At 34.3% G+C, this 23,864-nt stretch overlaps 3 protein-coding genes across 5 annotated transcripts; 1 reads left to right on the top strand and 2 right to left on the bottom strand.

Moving 5' to 3' along the window:
• Positions 1-4,842: 4,842 nt before the first annotated feature.
• Positions 4,843-7,268, bottom strand: LOC110645097 (cytochrome P450 710A1-like). The gene has a single exon (XM_021798132.2). The coding sequence runs from the start codon at positions 6,788-6,790 to the stop codon at positions 5,270-5,272; it is 1,521 nt and encodes a 506-aa protein (XP_021653824.2). The 5' UTR covers positions 6,791-7,268; the 3' UTR covers positions 4,843-5,269.
• Positions 7,269-10,226: 2,958 nt separating this feature from the next.
• Positions 10,227-16,671, top strand: LOC110645108 (putative hydrolase C777.06c). Of its 2 annotated transcripts, XM_058137657.1 has the most exons (10): positions 10,230-10,603; positions 11,389-11,524; positions 12,598-12,725; positions 13,190-13,337; positions 13,428-13,533; positions 13,781-13,839; positions 14,622-14,657; positions 14,742-14,851; positions 15,201-15,262; positions 16,397-16,671. In XM_058137657.1, the coding sequence occupies exons 1-9, from the start codon at positions 10,425-10,427 to the stop codon at positions 15,256-15,258; spliced, it is 960 nt and encodes a 319-aa protein (XP_057993640.1). In that variant the 5' UTR covers positions 10,230-10,424; the 3' UTR covers positions 15,259-15,262; positions 16,397-16,671. The 2 variants fall into 2 exon arrangements, with proteins under 2 accessions (XP_057993639.1, XP_057993640.1); XM_058137656.1 differs by having other exon boundaries at positions 10,227-10,603; positions 13,190-13,533.
• A 1,090-nt stretch (positions 16,672-17,761) lies between these two features.
• On the bottom strand, positions 17,762-23,336 carry LOC110645107 (factor of DNA methylation 4). Of its 2 annotated transcripts, none has more exons than XM_021798148.2 (8): positions 23,179-23,336; positions 21,483-22,483; positions 21,143-21,324; positions 20,492-20,560; positions 20,112-20,384; positions 19,701-19,907; positions 18,915-19,146; positions 17,762-18,334 (listed from the first exon to the last, which is right to left on the bottom strand). In XM_021798148.2, exons 2-7 carry the CDS (start codon positions 22,474-22,476, stop codon positions 18,916-18,918), a joined length of 1,956 nt encoding a protein of 651 aa, XP_021653840.2. In that variant the 5' UTR covers positions 22,477-22,483; positions 23,179-23,336; the 3' UTR covers positions 17,762-18,334; position 18,915. The 2 variants fall into 2 exon arrangements, with proteins under 2 accessions (XP_021653840.2, XP_021653839.2); XM_021798147.2 differs by having other exon boundaries at positions 17,762-18,253.
• Between the last annotated feature and the right edge of the window lie 528 nt (positions 23,337-23,864).

Genomic DNA, 23,864 nt, shown 5'->3' with positions numbered 1-23,864 from the left:
TAAATGAGCCAGTGCCCTAGCGATGGGTAACCTAGTGGGAAGTTGCGGTTCTCGCAACTAGGAGCCCTAGACCCGGGGGAAAATTTATAAAATAATTTTTGGGACTCCAGAGAAGGGTCATTGAGGTTCCTATGACATTAAAATGCCAAGAAAATGCTTAGAAAAAATTTTCAATCGGTACAGACAATTTTGGTTTGTTAAGCCAAACGGAGGGCATTTTGGTCATTTCGCCTTCAGAGGTGATTTTTGGCCGACTTGTCCAGTTAAGTAAATAATTATTATGATATAAAATATGAATAAATATTGTTAAAAATTAAATTGAAAATGAGTAGAGAAGAAAGGAAAAGAAAATGAAAGAAAATACCTAATTATGACATCATATGATGTTATTAAAAACCTATCCACCAATCAAAATTAAGCACCACTTAAATTAACCTTTTAAAGAGGATAATTGAGACAAAAAAAAAAAACAAAAGCCATTTGCTCTTCCTCACCCAAACCAGGCGTCACTTTTTTTCCCAAACCCATTCCACCATGAAAGCTCACTAAAGCTCCCAAACCTCATCTTATTTCACCTTGAAACCGCAAACTTGTTTCACTAAAAAATAATTTTGCAACTTGAACAACCTCTAGCCAGCTAAAAGAGGAAGAAAAAAAGGAGGTTTGGGTAGCTTGAAATTCTGCTCCATTCAAGGTTAGTGTCCAATCTTTGTTCCTTTGCTTTAATTCATGTCTAAGTGCATGAATTGTGTAGGAAATGTAAGAAAATGAAATAAACAAGTGTGTGTGTGCACTCTACAAGTTTGGACAGCTAGGGTTAGTTAGGGTTGGTGATTTTGCTTCATAGCAAAGTGTTAATGAGCAGCCCTTAGTACTAAATGCACGATTGAACTTAGTTGTGTAGGTGAAATGCAAAGATTAGGCATGTATGAAATGAAAGAAAATTGGACACTTGAACAATTCTAGGGTTTTCTTATGTGATATTTTATTAACCTTGTAATGGTCAATTAGTGACCATTTGAATGTGTATGATGAGGAAATGAAGTGAGTTGAGGCTTGGAAATTGTGTATGGGTGAGCTGCCTTGGCTAACTTGCAGGACTGAGCATGAGTCCAGCAGGTTTGTACAGCTATAAATGGAGTTGTAGAGGTTCAATTGGTGTAACGCCAATTGGACATGAAACTAGACACATAATGGCACGACTTTAGTGAAGAAACGCTTCCCAGAAAACCAAACTAAGTTGGCTTAAAAATTACCCTGATCCGGGTGACCTGCAGTTTGCCTGGGCAAAATGACCAAATAAATAGTATTTAGTCATTTGATCATAACTCAGTGTAGAAAGGTCCAATTGACCTGAAATTTTATCAGCAGAAAGATGAGACATAGACCTAAAACTTTCATGAAGAACACAAATCCAAGTTCTGAACAAAACCTAGTCAAATTGCCAACCAAACTTAGGTTATCAAATCTGGCAGAACCAGTTTTGCCCAGAATTTTGGATTCTGTCCAATCCGGCCAGTTGTGGTTTTTGGACCATAACTTGAGTTAAAAAACTCCAAATGGAGTGATTCAAAAAAGAAAATGCAACTAGACAAAATAAGGAACAACTTTCATGTTGATTAGTTTGCCAAATTCCCACTGCAAAATTTACCAATGGAACAGTAAAGACAAGGCATAAAAGGTGAAAATTCTGCCCAACTAACATTTAGCTTAGAAATGGTATTGGCAACCAATACCAACAAATTTTGAATGCAAAATGTGGCATGTTGATGATATTAAAACCAATGTACCTATTGCCTATGCAAAAGTCAATATTTTTGTTGACCAATGAATGGAATAGTAACATTAAAAACTTAAATTCCAAAAATTGTGAAACTTAAAAGTGTGAAATGTCCTAGTATACCTAACAAGATTTGTTTGAATAGCTTGGCATGCCAATAGGGTTCAGTTAGCTATACTGCACATGGCATTATGCCATTCTGTGATTTCATGGCTTTTAGCCATTCTGACATTGTGTTGATATTTGGCCTTGTGCCTATTATTATTACAGCTTATTAGCTATTCTGTTGCACACCGGGAGATGCATATGTGACCGATGGTGTGACGGCCCGATGTACTAGAAACCCGGTGCCAGTTTACCCGTTTATCTAGTCCAGTCATGCAGTATAGGTTACTTGGACACCCAAAAATGAAAGTGAACAAATTTAATGAAATAATGAATAGAACAAGTACATAATAAATAAGATTACCAATAATGATAAAAAAAAAATTATCTGCATAAGACATCAAAACATGCACTGCATATTTACTTCATGTTATTTCTTTTTATTTTATTATTGGCACCACTAAGCATTATTGCTTAGCGCGTTGCTTTTGCCACGCGTAGGTTCTGAAGATACTGACCGAGAGTCCAGTAGACCACAGATTGGGTGAGACCTCCTACAGCTCTGCATAGTGTCCGTGTCACCTCACCATCTTCAGTGCATTGGTAGGACACTAGATTTCATTTTGGTATTTTGTAACTACCTTTTATTTTCTCTTGTGTAATTGAGACTTATGTAATGTATTTTGATGTTAATGTAAATAGTGAAAATTGTGTTTATGATTGGAAAATTGAGTATTTATTTATTGCTTATATATGAATACCATGAGAAATGAATGATTGAGAAATGGAAATGTTGTTGAAAATATTGAGATTTTGATGATTATTGGAGTTTGAGAATGATTGGAAATGATTATTGGAAGTGTTTTTCACAGGTTCCGAAGAACTGTTTTCTCCATTTTTAGCTGGTACTCTGCCGGATTTTCTATAAAATTTTCGGAACCTCAAATAAATTATAATTTCAATAAATGACATAAATGAATTATATTTCACAAATTATATTCAAAACTATGATAAAAATAAATTAAGGAAGAATAAAAATGATTGAGATAAAATAGAGTGTTCCAGTACACTGTGTTACATATCTTACTCGGATATACTGTAAACGGGTAAGGAGTGTCACAATATATCCTAATTTATCCAATAAAATATAGAAAAATAAATAAAATTTCTAAAAGAGAAAACATAATGCAATTATAAAAAAATAAAATTTAAAAATTTTAAAATAGAAAATTAATAATATAAAATTAACTTATAATTATTTCTAATGACAAGGTTTATATAATTAAATTTCAAAAGTTATAATTAATGATAAATACACTTAATTTTTAAACTTAAAAAAGAAAATCTTAATTGGTCCAAACAAAATATTGAAAAATAAAGAAAAAAAATTCAAAACTTCATAAAAGAAGATTAAAAAAAAATGCTAAAAATAGAGAGTCAAATTTTAAAATGTTTCTTTGCTGTAGTTTCTAAACTTAAACAAAAATTAATTTATTCAATTAAAATAAAGAAAAAAAATGCTAAAACAGAAAAAATGTAAAAATTAAAAATTTCAATATTAAATACCATAAAATGGAAAAATAGCATTAATATACAATATTTAATGATATGATTAACATGAATAAATTTTCAAAATCATAATTAATGATAAACATATATTAATTTTAAACTGGAAAATATTTATTTGTTGTTAAAAAATTTATCGTATGTCTCTTAAAAAATTGTTATATGAAATCTGAATTTATTTGATAGTATTACAAATAATTGAATCTCATATTACGTATGTATTCATCTTAAAAGTATTTGAATTATTTTTGCTTTTTTTTTTTTATCTCTTTCCTATTTCTATAAAATTTTTAAGTAGCACATGGAGTGTGAAATGTTTTTGTAGTGCAATGCAATAATGGGAATAATACAATAATTAGAATATTAAAAACCATAATATAAAAAAGTAAAATTTTATGAAAAATAGTAATAAAAAATTGAACTTTCAATTATTTAATAATATAATTAGATTTTCAAAATCATAATTAATTATAAATAAATATTAATTTTAAATTACAAAATATCTTAATTTATCCAAGCAACATATAGAAAAATAAGAAAAGGAAAAAACCCAAAACTTACTTTAAAAAAATGGAATTATTAAAAAGTTTAAATTAAGGCATAAAATAGGAAAATAGTAATATTCAATTTTTAATGATATGGATGATAAATAAATATAATTTTTAAACTTAAAAAATATCTTAATTGATCCATTTACAATATACAGAAAAATTCAAAATTCATAAAAAGAAGAAAAATAAAATAATAAACAAAGAAAGAGTCAAATTTTAAAATTTTCTTTGCCATAATTTCCAAACTTAAAAAAAAAAATTCCAATCAAAATATGGAAAAAAAAAGAAAAAAAATCCTAAAAAGAAAAGAATGTAATAATTAAAATTTTAAATATTAAAAACCATAAATAGTATTACTATGCAATGAACTTTTAATATTTAATGATATGATTAACTTGATTAGATATATAAAGCTATAATTAATGAGAAATAAATATTAATTTTTGAACTTAAAAATTATATATATATGTAAAAAGCAATTTGATATATTTAGGCAATAATTAAATTAAGAAAGATTGTTATGTAAAAGCTTAAAATGTAAGGACCATTTTTAATTTTTATTATTAGGTACATAATGAGATCCAAATAAAATTATATAATAAAAGGTAACTGCCTTATACTGTTGTTTGGTTTTATACCATTGATAATATTCAAAATGGATAATTATAATTACGTGTTACACAATTCAAAACTTACTGGTTAGGGTCAAATATTGAAAATTTAATATTCAGCATATATATTCAATTTTAAAAAATAATAAAAGAAGTTTCGGGTCAAACAATGTATGGGAAAGACGTCTTTTGATAGAATCCTTTATACGAAAAAAGACAATTTTCAAAATGTTTAATCATCCTCCTACGGATTATTACTGTCTCAGAGAACGCGGAACAAAGTATTGTCAACTTCTATTGGTGTGACAGACAGCCAAAGGTGAAGACAGTTGCCGACTAGCAGACTATCCAATCTCACCAAATTTAATATTTTTTAACACACAAATTGACCAAAAAGACAAATATGTTTTTAATATAACCCAATCCACAGCACACTGATTTATTTCGATTCCCACTCAGACCAAAACCCTAATTTTCCCACCAATCAATGTTCCCGCATGCCATTAATCAAAAGAATCCTAATCCTCAATCACATCTATACACATTCACACACTAAAAGAAGGTACAAATTAATAACATTTATAACCAAAAAAGGATAAAACCCACCATTGTTTGACCAGACCACATATCTCCCCTTGGCATTTTCGTCATTCCGTTCAGAAGTTGGGAAATTGTGTGCAACGTCTAGAGAGGAATACTGTGCATCCGTCCTTTGGACTAATTGTTGGATTGTAAACAATATCATCGCACCCGTCCGTTCGGTGGCGCTTGAAATCAAGTAATGTAGAGAACATGGCGATGAATAGCACCAGATGATTCAGAGCGTACCTCTGGCCCACACACTGGTGGGCTCCCGCGCCAAATGCCAGGAAGTTCCTCTTGAACAATTGATCTTCCCGCCGGACCTCAGAGAACCGGTCCGGGTCGAACTGTTCTGCTTCGATGAAACCTTGGAACGAGCTCTCGTAAACCGACGGAAACACTATTGTCCCTTTGGGAATTGTGTATGACTCCGTCAAAGGGAAGTCCTTCACGGCGACATGTGGTACCAATGTAGCTGGCGTTCTGTACCTTATAACCTCACGCGCCACTGTCTGTGTATACTTCATCGCCCTGACCTGCTCTGCAGTGATCAGATTATTCGACTCCGGCGACCAGATGCTAGTAACTTCTTCTCGAACTCTAGATAAGACATCGGGATGGGAGTCCAGCAAGGCCACTGCCCATAAAAGCGAAGAAGTGGAAGCATCCTGAGCAGCGAAGAGGAAATCGAACAGGTAGCCACCGATCTCGGCATCGCTGGTATAAGGCGGTGTAGGTGCGCCGGCTTCTTTCGCGGTGGAGATTTCCCTGACCGTTTCTTGCATCCAGAAATCCACTAAGCAAGTCGGCTCCTCGTTGTTCGCCATTCTAGTTTTGCTCTGTGCAGTGCATCCGGCTAGAGTTTGGGCGAGACGGTCAACGGCGAGCCTGGCGTTTCGAAAGGCGAATCCGGGGAGGTCAATAGGGAGCTTCATGGTGCCAACATTGAATAAATTATAATCAAACTTGAACTTCTCTCGAGCTTCAGGGGTCAAGTAGGGGCCAGCCATTACAGTCTGCGAAGTCTCAAGGTTCATGTCTCGAGCCAACAGACGCAGGGAGATGGGTTCATTGGGGTTCTCCTTAGCCATTGTCTCCCATTTCTTCAAATGCTTGAGAATGATCATCTGCTGGAGCTCGGAGTAGGTGGAGAGAGCCCTTGGAGTGAAATTGGGGGCAATCCGATGGCGAAGATCCTTGTGATCCTGGCCGAACATATAAATCAAATTATGCTCTCCAAATAGCTTCTTACCGAAAGGGTGACCAACAAGCATGAAAGCGTCGGGTCTCACATTTGCAAAAACATGATGGGAGAGCTCGGTGTCCTGAATGAAGACAATGAACCTCCCGATGATATAGTTAACAGAGAAACCAAACCCAGAAGAGAGAGCAGACTGAGCGTCCCAGAATTTGGCGGGTTCTCTAACCAAGGAGATTGCGTTGCCAAGAAATGGAAATACAAGAGACGGGCCAGGAGCTTGGCGTTTCTTTATCAGGTAAGAGATCTGCTCAAAAAAAAGAAGGAAAAGAACAAATGAAACTATGTATGGAAGTGCTGTGGATAGAGAGGGAATGAAGAATAAGAAGGGAAGCATTGTGATTTTGGGCTGTGGGTGGTGGCTTTCTGGTGGATAGAGAAAGATTGGATGTGCAGGTACAGAGATGATGTGGTGTATTTTATGGGAAAGGTTTTGTCAAACGGGGATGGCTATAGTTGAAGACGGTTCAAAATTCAAACCTTTTGACGCTATGATATGGTTGAAACTTGAATGAAAAATGCAGGTCAGGTTTACTGGCGGAGACGGTGATAATTGTTTCCTTTTGTTTCTGATGCTCCGAGGTAAAGAAGTAAGAAGAAGAAGAAGAAGAAGAAGAAGACAGAGGGAGAGAAATTTAATTATAGGGCGGCCAGAGGAAGGAAGAAGGGTGGGATGTACAGCTGGGGAAGAGAGGAGGTGACGTAGAGAATGAGCAAAATGGTTCAAGACAAGAACGGTTTGGACTTGCTAAGCTGTTTGTATCTTTCTGTCATGAATGAATTGTGTTTTAATTGAATTTTGCTGTTTTGAATTTAAGGAAAAAAAAAAAAAAAATATATATATATATATATATATATATATATATATATATATATATTTGATTAGTGCCTTCTTTTTTAATCATTGGACTCGAATTTATTTAATTGCATATATTCCTTAATAGGGTGGTGGTGAGGGATTGGTCATTATAGGAATTAGTAGAAGATTACAGTGAAATCATCGCTTACGCTTAAAATTTGACAAGGCAAATGAAATAATTTTGGTAAACTTGTTATTGTAAAATTTAATTATTTGCTTGCTTGGTAGAATTGATCAAAATCAATAGCCAAATATTAGCTATTGATATCATTTACAAGTTGATTGTGGGAGAAAAGATTTATCTTTTATTGATTTAGTTTTTTGAAAATTAGAAAAATAACAATTTTTTTCTTTAAATAAATGAAACTTAAAGCGTCTTTGCTTTCTTCAAGGTGATTTCATTGTCCTTGCTTATTAATGCTAAAAGTATCCCCATTCTGTTGTTAGTACATACTATTTATATTATTCTGAATTACTCACATGTAAAAGTATCCCCATTCTGTTTCTGATCAACATCGACCGGCCAGAGGAATGGTTTTTTTTTTTTTGCTCTCATTTGTACCACTGGTATTGGAAATTACTGCAGTAGGTGCTATCTGTCACGGGGCCTCACGTGGGTAGATATTGTCCGCTTTGAGCCTCGGCCTGCACGGTTTTGTTCCTGGGCCAAGCCTCTGCCCAACCTAAAACGCATCTACCCAAGTAAAGCCACCCCCTTCATATTAGTCCAGTCACTCTCTTATACTTGGCCGATGTGAGATTGAGTCATCTCTGTAACATCTCCCCCACCCGATCCTGCAACGACCTCGTTGCAGTCCGGCCAGCTTGCCTACACCTCTGTGCGCTTGGCGTGAGTCAACCAAGATGGGTCGGCTCTGATACCAAATGTCACGGGGGCCTCAAGTGGGTAGATATTGTCCGCTTTGGGCCTCGGCCCGCACGGTTTTGTTCCTGTGCCGAGCCTCTGCCCAACCCAAAATGCATCTACCCAAGCAAGGCCACCCCCTTCATATTAGCCCAGTCACTTTCTTATACTTGGCCGATGTGGGATTGAGTTACCTCTGTGACACTATCAACCCTCCCCATAGTCTCTGGGAATGTGGGTTGCAAATAATTGAGCTGCTTAATCAATTATGATCATTCAGTCAAACAAAGTCGCATAATCATTTCTACCATCAACTTCACATATAAGATGTGCTTATGCAAACCATTTTTTTTTTTTTTTACTATTTGTTGTCTTTCAGAATACGCTTTTTCTTTTCTTTTCTGATTTAGTACGTATGTGGTTGGATGCTTGTATGCATTAATAAGAACAGAGTTAAATTCTTGCATTCTTTGATTACATTGGATGGAAAGAAATACAAGGGTCATTGGGATAGAAGAGCTGTCTCCTTTTTTTTTTTTTTTGTATGAAGATAGAGATTAGGCTGTTAGATAAAGTGGGCAAAGCACCTAATACAACATGAGCCTACTGAGCAGGATTACATCTGAAAGATAGGATTCCCAGATATTAATATAATGGGAAGCACTTTGTATTTTTGCTTTTGTTTGGGATCTATTGTGGATTTCATCGATTCCCATAAAATATATTATTGTGTGTAATCTTCTTCCGGTTTTGCCCCATATATTTTTTTTCTTTGGTGTTATTAAACTTGACCCATTAATGATTCATGGGAGGGATTGAGTATGGTTCAATTAATAAAACAATATTTCAACCAGTATATTATTAACAATTTTATATATATATATATTAATTAAAAGTTAATTAAATATCATACCAGTAAGAAGTCTACAAATAAACCAAAATTCTGAACAAATGTTATTTATTCAAAATCTATATATTTATAATAATACCTGACCCTTTGTGAATAGTGAAATTGAGGAGGTGATTTTGTTATTATATCCATATTGGAGGGCTTTTTAGCTAAACTGCTTCTTCCTCCATGAACAGTTTGATATATGATTACAAACAGAAGATTATAAATAGCCATACACAACGATTAATACAGAATGTCATCATAATATGACATAGCACAAAGTGCTTAAACAACAATGCATGATGGCCAAGTTGCAGCAGATTGAGATTAATCTTGAATATTTCTGAAATCCCATCTGTCAAAGATTTTCTGCTCGTAGCAATGCCATTTTTTTTTGGGTCTCTATCGTCTAATACCACAAAAAATATCCAGTGCCAATTCTCTCTGCACCTTTTTTTTCCCAAGTTCAAATCTTTATCGCAAGATTCTCAAATCCCAGTGCACATACAGCATAGGCATGGTTAAGTTCTGTCTCCAGACTTGTTAGCTTCTGGACCATGCAGAATTCTGAGCTGTCATTCTAGACAAGGAAACAAGCTAGGCTCAGGATAGTGCATACCCAAATTCATTTACACTTGAGATATCGGTACGAAGTTGATGATTACCCATCACAGTATAGTAACTTTATCTGGGGAGCATCCTTTGAAGGTCATTTCAGCAATCAGCTCCATGGCATCTTCAACTCGATGAACTTCACGGTATCGCTTCAGCAAACAATTATCCTTTTCCTTATTATTATTATTTTTTTAATTTTACTTATAAGAAAATAAGTCAATAAAAAGAAAGGGAGGGAGGGAGAGAGATCCTGCGTAAAAAGAAAGAGAGGAGAAATGATATCCTTTTCTTTAATTATTATTATTACTATTTTTTTAATTTTTAATGTTAACATAAATCAATAAATCATTAGATTCGATTTACACATTATTTGTTATTATCATTGATTTCACTAAGTACTAAAATTCATTTTTTTTTTTTTTGATATTTTTGGCATAAAATTTTTTATTTTCAATGTTTATTTAATTAAATACCGGTTTAATAGAGTTGGACCTCGATGCGCCAAGTGAACCTTAAACCTAATTCAACGCCCTTTCTGGTTCAAAGACTGGACCCGAGTCCCGACATGAAAACGTTGTTCAGTACTATGGAGTTGCTGCCACGTAAGAAAAAGAAAAAGAAAAAAAAAGCCGCCAAAAGAAAACTTTGGCGGGCATGTCCTTCCCGATATATTCGATCTCTACGTTCTCTTTACGCGCTTGAGTCTCTCAGTTTCTCCATTTCACACTGACTCAACTGAAATGGAATCTCCATTGAATGGTGCTAATAATGATGGTGTTAGATCAGCTCTGATCTTTCTCGGCACCGGCTGCTCCAACTCCGTCCCATCTGCATTGTGCCTGATTCAGCCGTCGGATCCTCCTTGCCATGTTTGCTCCATGGCCCTCTCTATCCCACCTGAGCAAAACCCCAACTATAGGTTCTCTTCTCTATTTTAATGATCCTGAATTTTGGTCCATTTCTTGTAAATTTATCCATTCGAGTCATAAATTTTTAATTAGTGACATTGATCAGAGTTGATGTGGCATTGAATCCGTGAAATAGGATTCCCAATTTTGATTATGTAGGCTAAGATTGGGAGTTCATGCCGCTTCTTCTTGATAGAGTGTGGACCTATAACTCTTTATTTTGTGAAAACTATCACCCTTTATTTAGATTAAGGGAAATGGATTGTAGAGAAAAGCTTTAAATTCCCTTTTTGGGACATCAAATAGAATTTAGAGTTGAAGAGAGAGGAAGGGAAAGGAGAAGTTTCTCTGTATATTGGCGTAAGTACAGAGAAACGGAGAGAAATGATCGTTAAAATACTTAAATATCCATCTGCAAAGAAAAATAACTCTATTTAGTGAAAACTATTAGTGATGCAATTGTAACACTAGCTAAAGTCATTGTATTTTTTATATCTATTTTCTTATATTGACTAAAAAATTTGATTTAAACTTGATGGAATAAAAATACAGGGATTAGTTAATGTATTTTTCATAATAAATTAAGTAATTAATTTCCTTAAAATAAAAAAAACTAAATAGTAATTTTTTCATTATAAAAGTGCCAAAATTCATGATATTTGTCATTGGGATTTTTCTCATTGTGCTATTTTTGGTTGCTGAGTGAATTGAGGAATAAAAAATATATGTGTGTGCACGTGCTTTTGTTTCTTTCTTTCTTTTTTTTTTGCTTTATAACATTATTTTGATTGTACAGGTGCAATACATCTCTGCTTATAGATTATTGCCGGAGTGATGAGAAACACAGTTATATACTGATTGATGTTGGGAAGACATTTAGGGAGCAAGTACTTAGGTGGTTTACTTTCCACAAGATTCCTCGAGTGGATTCTGTAAGTAATCTTTCTCACATTTGGTGATTAATTCGCTGACCGAAACTCTCTGCTACTTGGCTGAAGGTATTTTCTCATATTGGTGGATAAAGTAGCCTCGACAAGTTTGCATATGAGCTTGGATTGATTTTGAAGAGATTTTAACTGTGTTAGGTCCCATTTTATGAATGGAAAAGCTTTTTGTTAGTATTATAATGAGTGGACAAGTTCAAATTGAGAAACAAGATAAAACCGGGATATTGGTTTCATCATATAATTTTGTCTTTGATGAAGCAGGATATCAGATGCTCAAGTCCAACTAGTCAGTTTTAAAGTTCATTTAGTTGATTTAAAGTCTCTGTCTCTCTCTCTCTTTTTTTAAATTTTTTTATTTAAGAATCTGTGGTAATCTCATAAAAAGAATGGTAGAATGGGAAGGAACATAAAAATAAAATAAAATAAAATAAAATAAAAAACTACTGACCACTCTGACAAAACATTTTAGGTCCCTTTTCTGAATTAAAATGCAGGTAATATTTTGCCCTGTCTGCATGATTCATGACTTTAGGTGGAGCAGTAGTTCTTTTTCTTCCTTTGTCTGCATGATTCATGACTTTAGGTGGAGCAGTAGTTCTTTTTCTTCCTTTTAAATGTCACATGAAGCTATTTCCTTAAGGCTTCTGTTGTTAGGAAAACATATCCTTGAACACACACATGCAGATTAACAAATAGATAGAGAAAAGCGAACATAAGAACTTCTTGTGGTTCAGCAAATGTGCTTATATCCACGGACAACTGCCTGCATTTTCAGGGAGAACATTATAACATTATTTATATTGACCTAATCCTTATAACCCAGGATTTCTTATACAAATAATATTTACATAATCACCCCAATAAGAAAAAACTTACAAGACTACCAACACCCAGCGTGCTGCTCCTCCTCCTCCTATTTACTAGGATCCTTTAGTGAACAATAAATTTTACTCTTAACAAATATGAGCCATAAGTCAATAGCTGGCAGTTACTATTGTTTGTTATAATACTTTTTGAACCATGGACAAGTCCTAGGACTAATTTTGTATGAACCGCAGATTATTTTGACTCATGAACATGCTGATGCAGTTCTTGGACTTGATGACATACGTGCTGTCCAACGATTTAGTCCAAAAAATGATATTGATGCAACCCCTGTTTTCCTAAGCCAGACTGCGATGGATAGGTATGTTTGGTATTCCTTCTCAGCTGCATGCTTACAGCTTTCAACAAGTTAATTGATCATCATTTATACATTCTCTTTGTCATACTTGTTAGGGTAATAATTATGGGCATGTGATGCTTTTGTCTGTTAATGGTGCTTTGTGATGAATTATGCAACTATATATTTAGGAAAATTTTGCAATGAAATGTTCAAAGTCCCATGGGTGCCTGGTTCTACCTTTTCTTTTTAATTATTTTGAGTCAATGTGGATGAGTTATTGTATAATTTGGGACTAGATTTATTCCTAAATTATTAAAACATAGCCAAATTCAGCTGGTTTATCAGTCACAGAACAACAAAGTGATGTCATAAGTAGACTTCCTGACAATAGAACTTAAGCAAGTGTTGTTACTTTTTGCTGTATCTACTGCAATCTACCTTGTACTGTTGTTTTGATGTTCGTTTATGTTTTACCTTGGAAACAGCATTGCTTTGAAATTTCCCTACTTGATAAAGAAAAAATTAAGGGAAGGGCAGGAAATAAGGCGGGTAGCACAGCTGGATTGGAAGATAATTGCAGAAGATTGGCAAAGCCCATTTGTTGCATCAGGCCTACAATTTTTCCCCTTGCCAGTTACTGCTTTTAAACTCTCTTCAAATACACATGCACAAAAAGACACTATAATAAACATCCTTGTTTCTTACATATGCTTTCTAGTGCAGGTAATGCATGGAGAAGACTATATTTGCTTGGGATTTCTCTTTGGTGAAAAAAGCCAAGTAGCTTATATATCTGATGTTTCACGTTTTCCTGCAGGCACGGAATATGGTGAGTATTATTTGTTCATCCAGTTCGTGATGGTAAATTTTTATGCAGATTTTGCACCCTGTGCAAAAGTTATGACTCTCCTCAAAACTATGAAAGACTGGAGATTGAGTTATCTTACTGGTGGAGAAATATTTGCTTTTTTCTTTTTTAAGGATATGTTAAAGGGAGTATAGTTTTCTGCTTTTCTATCACATTGTTCACAGTTTTTTTTTTTTTTTTTTTTAAATCTGAGTCTTGGTTTTTGCAGTAATTTCAAAATCAGGGGCTGGGCAGTTGGATCTTCTTATCTTGGACTCCTTGCGCAGGGTCAGTCATAAAAATTATGTTTGTTGTGTTTGCTTGATCATATGGTGTTAGAAATTGTAAAAATTGTTAATGTTTAGATGTCCAACGAAAAATCTCATGTGCTGAGTGCCAACTGATCCTTCTGCAAGCATTCTTACTTAGCCAGAAAATGAGTGTCTATGGACATTTGTGCAGATATGAGCACAAATATGCGTTCTTTAGTAAAGTAGACTGTTTACTACAAAGCATATAAATAAATATCATAACTACATTTATCATTTCCTAAGTTAGCTCTAAATTTCTGTTCGGTCTCCATGTTTCAGTTTAATCAATAGAAGTAGTTTTGCAATCCTATCCAATCTATGAACTTTGTATGGCTGACTGAATAAAAGGCTAAAGTGGACTGTATTAAATCAATCAAATCAATATAAAGCCTAGGATGATAGTCACTTTGATGCAAAATAATCCATTTGACGTTCATGTAATGAACAAATTTTGTGCACCTTTTTCTAGTCATGCAAGTGAGGGTGGTTAATGTAGTTTTCATTAGAAATTATTGGAGATTAAATAGAGCTTAAAGATGATTTACTTGAATTTTATGACAGTTATGGGTGTGGTAATCTTTCACCAAATTGTGTAATGCATAGATCCTTCATATTTCTAAGAAGCCTCCTTGATTGTATTTTCCTGCTCTGCTATTCATAACATGTGTTTAGCCAAATTCATGTTGCCATTCTGCTATGTATTTTCTGATTTTTCCAGTAATTTATATCATTGATCTTCTGCTTGCGTCCTTTCTTCAGAATGGATCTCATAATGTTCACTTCTGCTTACCTCAGGTTTTTTCTTTTCCTTTCCAATTTATCATTTGATATTTAGAATATTTTAAATGCTTCTACTGCCACTTATGCTCCTACCTGCAGGCCCTTGAAGCTGTGAAGAGGTTATGTCCAAAGCAAGCTCTTTTAATTGGAATGAATCATGAGTTTGATCATTATAAGGACAATGACTTCCTAGCAGAATGGTCTGAAAGGTGTAAAATTTACTCTTGATGATCATGGTATTTTACAAAATATAATTCCATGCTTAGTTAAATAAATTAGGAGCACTGTTATTGTTGCATATTTATTTGTTGATAATTGCTTGTGTTTGCCCCTTGGGAATAATTTGGAGCTGTGTTATATATATATATATATATATGATGACATGCATTTTCAATCACATAATGATTTGGCTGTTGAATAAAATGCATTTTCTGAGACAATATCATATCAGCATAGTCAGTAGGATCATGGTTTTTTGTTGTATTTTGTCTGCATTCTTCTTTTTATCTTGGTTGTAGACTTAGCAACTGATATTCTTTTGTGACTTCCTGTTTCTAGGGAGGGAATACCAGTGCAGCTTGCACATGATGGTTTGAGAGTTCCTATGGACCTATGATAAGGTAAGCCAATGTCCTAAGAAAATAATCTGTTTCTTCAATCACTGGGAGCATTAAACTCTCTCACTAAAGGTGGGATTATAGTCTTCATTGAGTTGCTTGCGCTACATCAGTGGACAACCCATACATGAATCTTTCAAACTTGCTGATATGAAAACTGCATTCATCACAGCAGTATGTTTCTTAGTTAGTAGTGGTAAATTTACCCATCCCAGGACCTTGCTCATTCCTTGTGTGATTTTATATTTTTCTCTTTTTTTCTTTATTTGAATTTTTATATTTTTTTTCTAAAATTTAAGCAAAATATTAATACATTATCCATTAAAATATAAACATGAGTTAGATAATTCAACAAAATAAGTTATACTCCTCGCCTCTGTTCCATTTGGGGTAGATTCTTGTAAGGAACAGGAAATCCCCGTCCCTTGACATTTCCACACGCGTCCAATTCCTGGTAATGTTACATATACTAAATAAAGTATCACACAAGCCATATAGAAAAAGACGTAATATTCCTTTTATTCACTTTTACAATCACAATCTCTAAAATAGAACTATTGTTTCTTTGAGATAACATCTCTGTATCTACGTAACAGCAAAATTTTTATCACCTATGTCATCTTCAAAATACCTGGGAAACCACTAGAATTACGGTACTAGCAGCTAGTGAGTTCCAAAATACAGGGACTCAGAGCAAAAAAGAATGTAAAAAGAAAATAATAAAAAAGGAAGTTACTTCCCTAGTTTATTATTTAAATCATGGAAATCAGAATATTGAATCAAATCATAAGATTCCAATTACAAATTGTAGATTGACCAATGATTTTTCTCAAATTTAATTCACATGCCTTATTGGATTCATTTGAGTTTTGAATTGCATTGAATTGTAAGATTTGATTTTTAATTGAATAATTCTAAGTAGAGCAAATCCGTCTCCTATCTTTGTTGCCTTCATGAACTATTGAGTTTAAAATTTCTGCATGGGGATACTTCATCATGAACTATAGGTATAAATACTTGTGGGACCTATATGTGAATCCACTTGTTGCCTCTATAGTCCATCGTGAATTAGGCTCACTTTAGATTTTCACGGAAGAGAGATAAATATTGAAACTAACAAATTACTTTTGCTTGCAGGTTGAGATATTAACTATCAATTATCACTAGATACAAAATTTATAGTTTCCATCCCTCTTCCGATGGGAGGAATAAAGATGTAATCTATCAATTATCACCAATATACACAATTTATAGTTTCCATTCCATTCTGATGGGAGGAATAAACAAACTGAAATGCTATATATGGCTTCTTCAGCAGCCTATATTCAATAATTTAGACAATATTTTAACTGGAGAAATTGCAGCAAGTATATATGAATACGAGTGGTATTTAGATAAAACTTTCTTTGGCATCCTTCTTAACTATGTGATATATACTTGGTTGATAAAATCAGCAAAATCTAGGCGGAAATATTTTGGCTTCCTTGCATATCTTATAAATTGGAATTGTTAGAAGGGCTGGTGCCTTTGACATGACACGATTGTGTTGTATTACTATGCTTGTTTCATGTTGGAATCAAGGAAGGGGTTGATATCTGATGAAATTGTCAGAAAAACTGAAGGTATATCTCTCAAGCGTTCAATTTGAGATGGCTAATCCAATGAAATACAGTTTGGTGGGCCAGCTTATGGCTTTCTTTTTATTTAACAGAAAAAAAAAAAAAAAAAAGAAGCCAATCTATGGCTTGTTTGCTATGAAGCTGTGGCTTATATATCATGAATTTATTGTCATATATCAATAGTTAGGGGTAAATTCACCTATCATTACTGAATTTAGAACACTAGAATGTCTATAAAATTCAGTTTATAATATAAAACTTAATTCAATTTTGATTTGGTGCTCATAAAACTTCTTGAGATTAGAAGTTTTACAACCTACCATACTGACGTAGCAGGCATAAGAAAAAAAAATATTTATCATAAGATTTATCCTCTCTTCTTCCTTTGTACACCACTTACAGTGACCAATATCTGATAAGCTAAACTTGTTTTTGTGCTCACAGCACCAAAACCACGCAGATCAAAAACTTACCAATTCACAACCCCAAGAATGAAAGAGAGAACAAAATGACTGCAATTTTATTTTTTTAAGGATTTCTTATTTTTTCTTCATTCTCAATTCTCATCGGTGTGAACTGGTTCAAGCTCGACTGATGGTGAAGCAGTAGTGTACAAATCATCAAAACCTTGTGCAATTTAATTTTTCTTGCATTGACAATTCATCACTGACCACTTCAATGGTACTTTTGACTACATTCACTGTTCAAGCAGAAACGTACCTTCATGCAGGCTTTGTCATGAGAAAGATCGATTTGCCAATTCGTGCCAAAATGTAATGTAATCAAATGTTATTTGCAATTTTCAATCCTCCCCCAAGACACAATTCTCTTTGATTTCTGCCCTTTCCATTCGTCAGTGCATACTCTCAACTAGCACAATATGTTCTAGAGTAGTAAAAGTAGCAACATTCATAATTTCAATTATTTCAACAAAACCCTCGTGAGTTCTAAACTAACTAGAAGTTCAGAACCTACCATTAAAAATTAATAATGCCTTCATCAACTTGTCCCCTCCTAATCCTTTTCACCATTTTTTAGTGTCTGCTTCCCCTTTTTTAACAATAAAAACATTAACTGGTGACTTCACCTATAAAATCTCATCATGTTGAAAAATGGAAAAGAGAAGAGTGTGTATAATCAGCAATCTAAAGCATACAAACTAATATTTCTAAATTGATCAATCCAGAAACCGCGATAACCAAATTCCCTAAAGAAACTGCATTTCATCTTATCTTCCATCATAATGTAGCTTAACTAGAGCTGGTCCTGATGCTTTGTGACTTGCTTCCTATTTGAGCTGTCGCGTACGCCGTGTTCATACTTTTATTGGCGGAACATAGCATGTTGCATGTACTATTTTGTCCTAGTGGATCAACTGGGATGCAAATAATGTGTAAGATTCTTGTTGCATGATGCTGAAAATGCAATTTGTATATACAATAAAGCGACACATGATCTATCAAAAAAACAAAAAAAACAAACAATTAATCCCATGACCAACGTAGTCAAAAGGTAACATGACAAGGTTTTTTCAACCATTGAATTAACATGAGAAACCAATCAAAGAATCAAATCATTCAGGCTATAACGACCACCAAAGCTCATAAGTACCAGATTCACAATGCATGATAAGAACACTATACTACGTTAATTAATATTGAAATAAAATTGGATATAAAATGTGTGCATGCATGTATGCGAAGTGAGAGGAAAAACCAAATTATGCCTCCTGTTAAGCACTACTGTTAATACATTTGTGTGCATTTGCAAATGTTTGGGTGGAATAAACAGTATATACTACGTCATGCATGCTAGATTAAGTGGGTAACTTCTATATAAATTCACCTCCAAGCTAAATTATGTAACAGATCTGCATGATATGAATGGGTCAAGCATCAACATGCATAAAAAGCTCGTTCTGTGAGATCTTAATCCTCCACTTGTTATGCCGAATCATTCAATTGCAATTAATTCATTCAAAATAACAAGACATTAAAAAATAAAAAAGTGCAATGTATAAAACAGCAAATGCATACCTTAGGTTTTCCTTCGTTTATGCAGCTTCCATTGTTTCAGTAAATGTGCTACTCCCTCCTTTAGTGATGCTTTTCTGTTCTCCTTGAAATTCCAAATCTCCCGTACTATGTACCTTCCACTGGGGTTATATTCATTTATTTCTCTCAAGGCTTTTATCACAGCATTATAAACCTCATCACCATACTCGCTCTTCAGATCTTTCAATTTTTCATCATCTTCATTGATAATCTCCTGCAAGATTGAAGATAAATAATTTGATAAGGTACATATTGATTTAAAAAAATCCAAATATTAGTAAGATGACTAAAAGGGAGAATAATGGGGGAGGGTAATAAAAAATTGGAGCCAAAAGTGAAAGAAATACAAGCAAGGTGTGAGAAAATTGTAGAAAAATTGTCCAAAAGAGACTGGGATACCTTGGCAAAGATAAGGACAACAGCATGCCCCTAACACACCAATTGAATAGAAATGATATGATAGAGAAAACAGGCAACTAGAAATTCCAGCAATTTCCATCTATATCAACTTTTAACTATGCATTGCATTTGACACATAATCAAGCTGTGTTTGCTACAGGATAAAAACAAACTGCAGCAGGTAAGAAAAGGAAAACTAAAAGTTGAGTTTCAAGTTTGAAGCGGCAATTATTGACATTTTAAAGTGATGAGAATGTGAAATTCTACTAAGTTAAGCAGGACAGCAGTATCTCTTCGTTCTTATATGCTGTTTGGCGATTATGCCATTTCATTTAGTCAAGCAAAATGCTTGATCATATAAGCATATACCTCACTATGTCCCTCCTTATCAGTGGTTATCTTAAATGGATGCCAGCTAGGATCTCGCAGATAGTGATCCCACTGTGAACACAGCTTTGCTGCTTTCACATCAGCTTCATCAGAAAATTTTCTCTTGGCTGCAGCAAGGAAAGGTCCATCATCAAGCTCTCCCATTTTCTTGACATGAATAAAAGCCCGGGTATCTTCCCTTAAACCCTATAAAGCATAGAAATTAGAATTACACCACATGGCACAGGCATTATCACAATGGCAAGATTTGCTGTCTAAAGCAAACATATAATGATAACACTTCACCATTCAACTTAGCTATTGATTTTCAATTTAAGCAGTCCATTAATCTTCCATATTTCGTTTCAATGAAAACTTGTATTGAAAGTGACTATAGTTGTAGGTACTTACAATTATTAGCTCCTTACGAGCATCTTGCACTTCATCATTATTCATGCGCTCCTTAACAATAAGAGTTTGATTAAGTGTTTCCAACGCATCTAGTTCTTCTTCTTTTTCCTTCAATTCTTCGTTGATTGCGTCCATCTTTTTCTTGTCCTCTCCCATGTGCTCCCTTATTTTTAAAGAACCCTTCAAGCGCTCTATCTCCAACTCCAATGCTTGCTTAGCGTCAAGCATCTTTTCCAGCTCAAAGATTTTCTTATGGAGTTTCTCTTTTTGTCTCTGCCATTGATGATTGATCATAAACAGAATTATAATATTCATTCAAATGGTACATATCTGACCATTCTTTTCATACTATGGTTCAAGGAGATGAATAAAGAATGCACCTTTTGTTCTTCTGCCAATCTCAACATGTTTTCATCTGCCTTTTTCTGCTCCATGATTGCCCTTTCATTCTTAAAGAAAGAAAAGGTGAATTAATTTCAAAAAAAAAAAAAGGAAAAGGTGATATTAACACATCCTGAAAGATATACATGATTATGTTTCAAGGTGTTGAAATGAACTGTTACTACTTCCAAATGTGAAACACCATTCTGTTAGCATATAACCCATATGGTACTTTTCTTGGCAAAATTAAATGGGAATATTGAACTCAAAACTAATATAGGAAGTTATATGTGCAATGGCTTCTGGTACTTTAGCCATATCCAATGAGTGTCATCAATTTCAGATCATACTATCGAACTCAACTTAAATATCCAAGAAGTAGACAGCAAAGACTTCACACTTGCAGGAACATTAACATAATTAGCTTTCTATTTCCCATCCAAAGTTATACTATATAATGAAACAAGCCAAATATTTTCTGTAATGGGATCAACATCAATGATTGCGTAGAAATTAATAGCTCATCTGATGAATACAAATAAAGAAATTCTGAAATATCCAAACGTGGCCCAAGTTATAAACTATCAACTTCATTTATTATGCATAAGTGCTGCTAGCAGGAATTTGACTTAAGATGAGCGAACTGTTACCTTTTTCTTCTCATGATGAAGCTTCCTCCTCTCATCGTCGTTCTGAAACTCACGTTGTTGCAACTGCTTCTCACGCCACTTCAGTTCTTTTCTCTGAGCCTCCAATCCTAGCATAGCCTTCTCATGCTCCAAGTAGATCTTCTTAAAATGATCACGTTCATCTTGCTGCATCTTTCTTTTTTCTAATCAATATTAAATCATCAAAAAAAGAAAGAGGAAAATAAGCTGCTGCAGAATCTGTTGCTTGAAAAATGCATAATTCAAAGTGAGCTCCACTTAAAAGATTTCTTTTTGGCTTCATTTGCAGCCTTGAACGTGAAAATAGAAAATATGATCATACCTTCATTATAATATCTGATGATAGCATCCTTTTCTTCCATTAGTTTGTTCAAAGACATGCTGGTTTCATTGTACTTGACCTCCATTTCTTTAAGGCGCTCATGATTCATTTGCAAGGTATTGGTTAACTTGGTCACAAGTTTTGAATCTTTCCTTCGATCCTCAGTTTCTTTACCAGAAACACTTTTTAAATCCCCGTTCCTTCTCAAATGATCACCAATAATACTTTTGGAGTGATAGTCATCGTCACATGCAACCCAACCATACAACTTATTTCCTCTATCATTTTGTGGAAGCTTAAAATATTCCTTCCTCCCACAATGATTAACTTCAAAATCTTTGTCAAACATCAGTGCATTCTTGAAGCCATCCCAGTCTTTCTTAAAGTCTACAATAGCAAATCCTGAATGACCCAAGTGATTCCATAAAGGATGCACCCTAACTAGTTCAAACCCCTTTCTTGTTAGTTCATCTCTAAGTTTTGCACCACTTTCCCCAACACGACGGCCATCTTGAAACTGAGTTTGGATATTAGCAATAATTCCCATCCATGGCCAAACAAGCAACTGATCCTTACCATGTTCATGTGAGGTGGAAGAAACAACCAAGTGATCCCTATCTCGTTTATGTACATTGGCAGATTCAGTTTTGTTGACATACCCTGAACTCTTCCTATCATGTTTATGTGCATTTGAAGACTCAATTTGATCGGCATGCACATTAATATGCCTGCTCATATACTTCTCCAAAGCTAAGTGCCAAGCTTTCTCTTTGAGATCTATCCTTTGAGAATCTCTACCAAGACGATAAGCATGTTGGAGAAGTTCCTCAAAAAGGTAATCTCCCTTCTTTCCAAAACAGTAGGGGCATCTATAAGCTGAATTGGAAATTTTAATTTTGATGGTTCCCCTCGTCAAATCTTTATAGTACTTATATTTGTAGTCTTCCAATTTAAAGTCACTTGAATCTCTTTCTCGTTCTGAAGTAGGAGGCATTGCAAACCTGAAATACAAAAATCAAAGTCAGAAGACTGAGCAGAGTACTTTTGGTCCTTAACATCGACACATAAACACAAACAGATAATTCTAGGCTCCATTTGAATCTGAAATTTCTCCCAATGGAAAAACAAAAAAATTACAGAATCTGAGTAATTAAAATGAGACGACACTGTAAGGTAATAGTCAAAATAGTGTACCATCAATCGATTGTAAACAAATCTCCCCTTTTCAAGAGGGCTAAACATGGGTTTGTGTTTACTATAAGGCCTTAAAACACTGAAAAATTGAATAGCATTAAACCAAGTGCTTGATTTGGTTAACAGAACTGCATACAAATTGCACACATATCTCAAGCACATAACCACTAAAAGTACACCTTCATCCTCCCAGCAAGCAACACACCGGAAAGTGGTACTAAAACGTTAACTAGAACATACACTAGCATTATTAAACCCCAGAATAGGGGGAAAAACGGTTGACACTCCAGTATTTTAATTCCATTCCTTCACGGTGTAAGCAAAGACCAGTATAATCACCATCACATCGAAAGCAGAAAAGCTCATAAGCAGGTTTGAACACGCAAACAATGATAGAAGGAAATAAAGTAGAAAACTAAGCTTCTTTTCCTCCTTTTTAAACCAACCAAACAGATACAAGGGCATCCAAGAACAAATAAAACATAAACACAGGAATGCATACCTTTCTAGTAAACCCGATTTCAAAATCCTAGTCGGAATGTTGTATGTGGAAACCGGAGACTCCGATCAAGCAAACACTAGAAGTGAAAACGACGCAGTCCGCTGAACCTAACCTTTACCAGAGAAGGCACTGCTAGACTAAAATAATGGAATCTTTGCTTTTCTTATACTGTTACGTAGTACGTACCAACTGCAGTTACCGTGTGAATGAATGACAACGATTTAAAAAAAAAAAAACTTTTAAATAAAAATTAAACAGTATTTTTAAATTTATTATTTTTTGAAAAATAATTTTTTAATATTTCAACTCTCAATTTTAAAAATTTTTATTAAAATTTATTAATTTTTTTTAATCTCTCCATCCCAATTAATCTCTTGGTTTGGTTTCGAAATCTCGGGAGTAGCAAGGACTGGCGTAGTCGCGTTCCATTGGAGGTATTTTAGGAGCTTTAGTATATTTTGACAGATACAGTGGGCCAAATGAAAAGAGTTAGGCGGCGAATGAGCGAGTGTGGCGTTGGAGCAGTGTTAAGGATTAGGAGAGTATTTGGTTATTTGGTAGTCGAGCAAACGAGGATATTGCGTGACCACTGTTCACGTTCACTGAGAAATTATTGCATGATTCTGGCTTACAATGTCATGCATATGATGTGGTGTAAAAACCAATAAAATGAATACATATCAATT

Source organism: Hevea brasiliensis, chromosome 16 (assembly GCF_030052815.1).
Source record: "Hevea brasiliensis isolate MT/VB/25A 57/8 chromosome 16, ASM3005281v1, whole genome shotgun sequence".
NCBI classification, from domain to species: domain Eukaryota; kingdom Viridiplantae; phylum Streptophyta; class Magnoliopsida; order Malpighiales; family Euphorbiaceae; genus Hevea; species Hevea brasiliensis.
This window is presented reverse-complemented; position numbering and strand designations above follow the sequence as displayed.

Bases quoted from the DNA above. Each gene is read 5' to 3' on its own strand.
- LOC110645097 (XM_021798132.2), bottom strand. From the start codon at position 6,790: ATGCTTCCCTTCTTATTCTTCATTCCCTCTCTATCCACAGCACTTCCA.
- LOC110645108 (XM_058137656.1), top strand. From the start codon at position 10,425: ATGGAATCTCCATTGAATGGTGCTAATAATGATGGTGTTAGATCAGCT. The intron at 10,604-11,388 runs GTTCTCTTCTCT...TTGATTGTACAG, and splicing joins GAGCAAAACCCCAACTATAG to GTGCAATACATCTCTGCTTA. The intron at 13,840-14,621 runs GTCAGTCATAAA...TCCTTTCTTCAG, and splicing joins TCTTGGACTCCTTGCGCAGG to AATGGATCTCATAATGTTCA.
- LOC110645107 (XM_021798148.2), bottom strand. From the start codon at position 22,476: ATGCCTCCTACTTCAGAACGAGAAAGAGATTCAAGTGACTTTAAATTG. The intron at 20,561-21,142 runs GTAACAGTTCGC...TCTTTCTTTAAG, and splicing joins TTCATCATGAGAAGAAAAAG to AATGAAAGGGCAATCATGGA. The intron at 20,385-20,491 runs GTGCATTCTTTA...CATCAATGGCAG, and splicing joins GATTGGCAGAAGAACAAAAG to AGACAAAAAGAGAAACTCCA.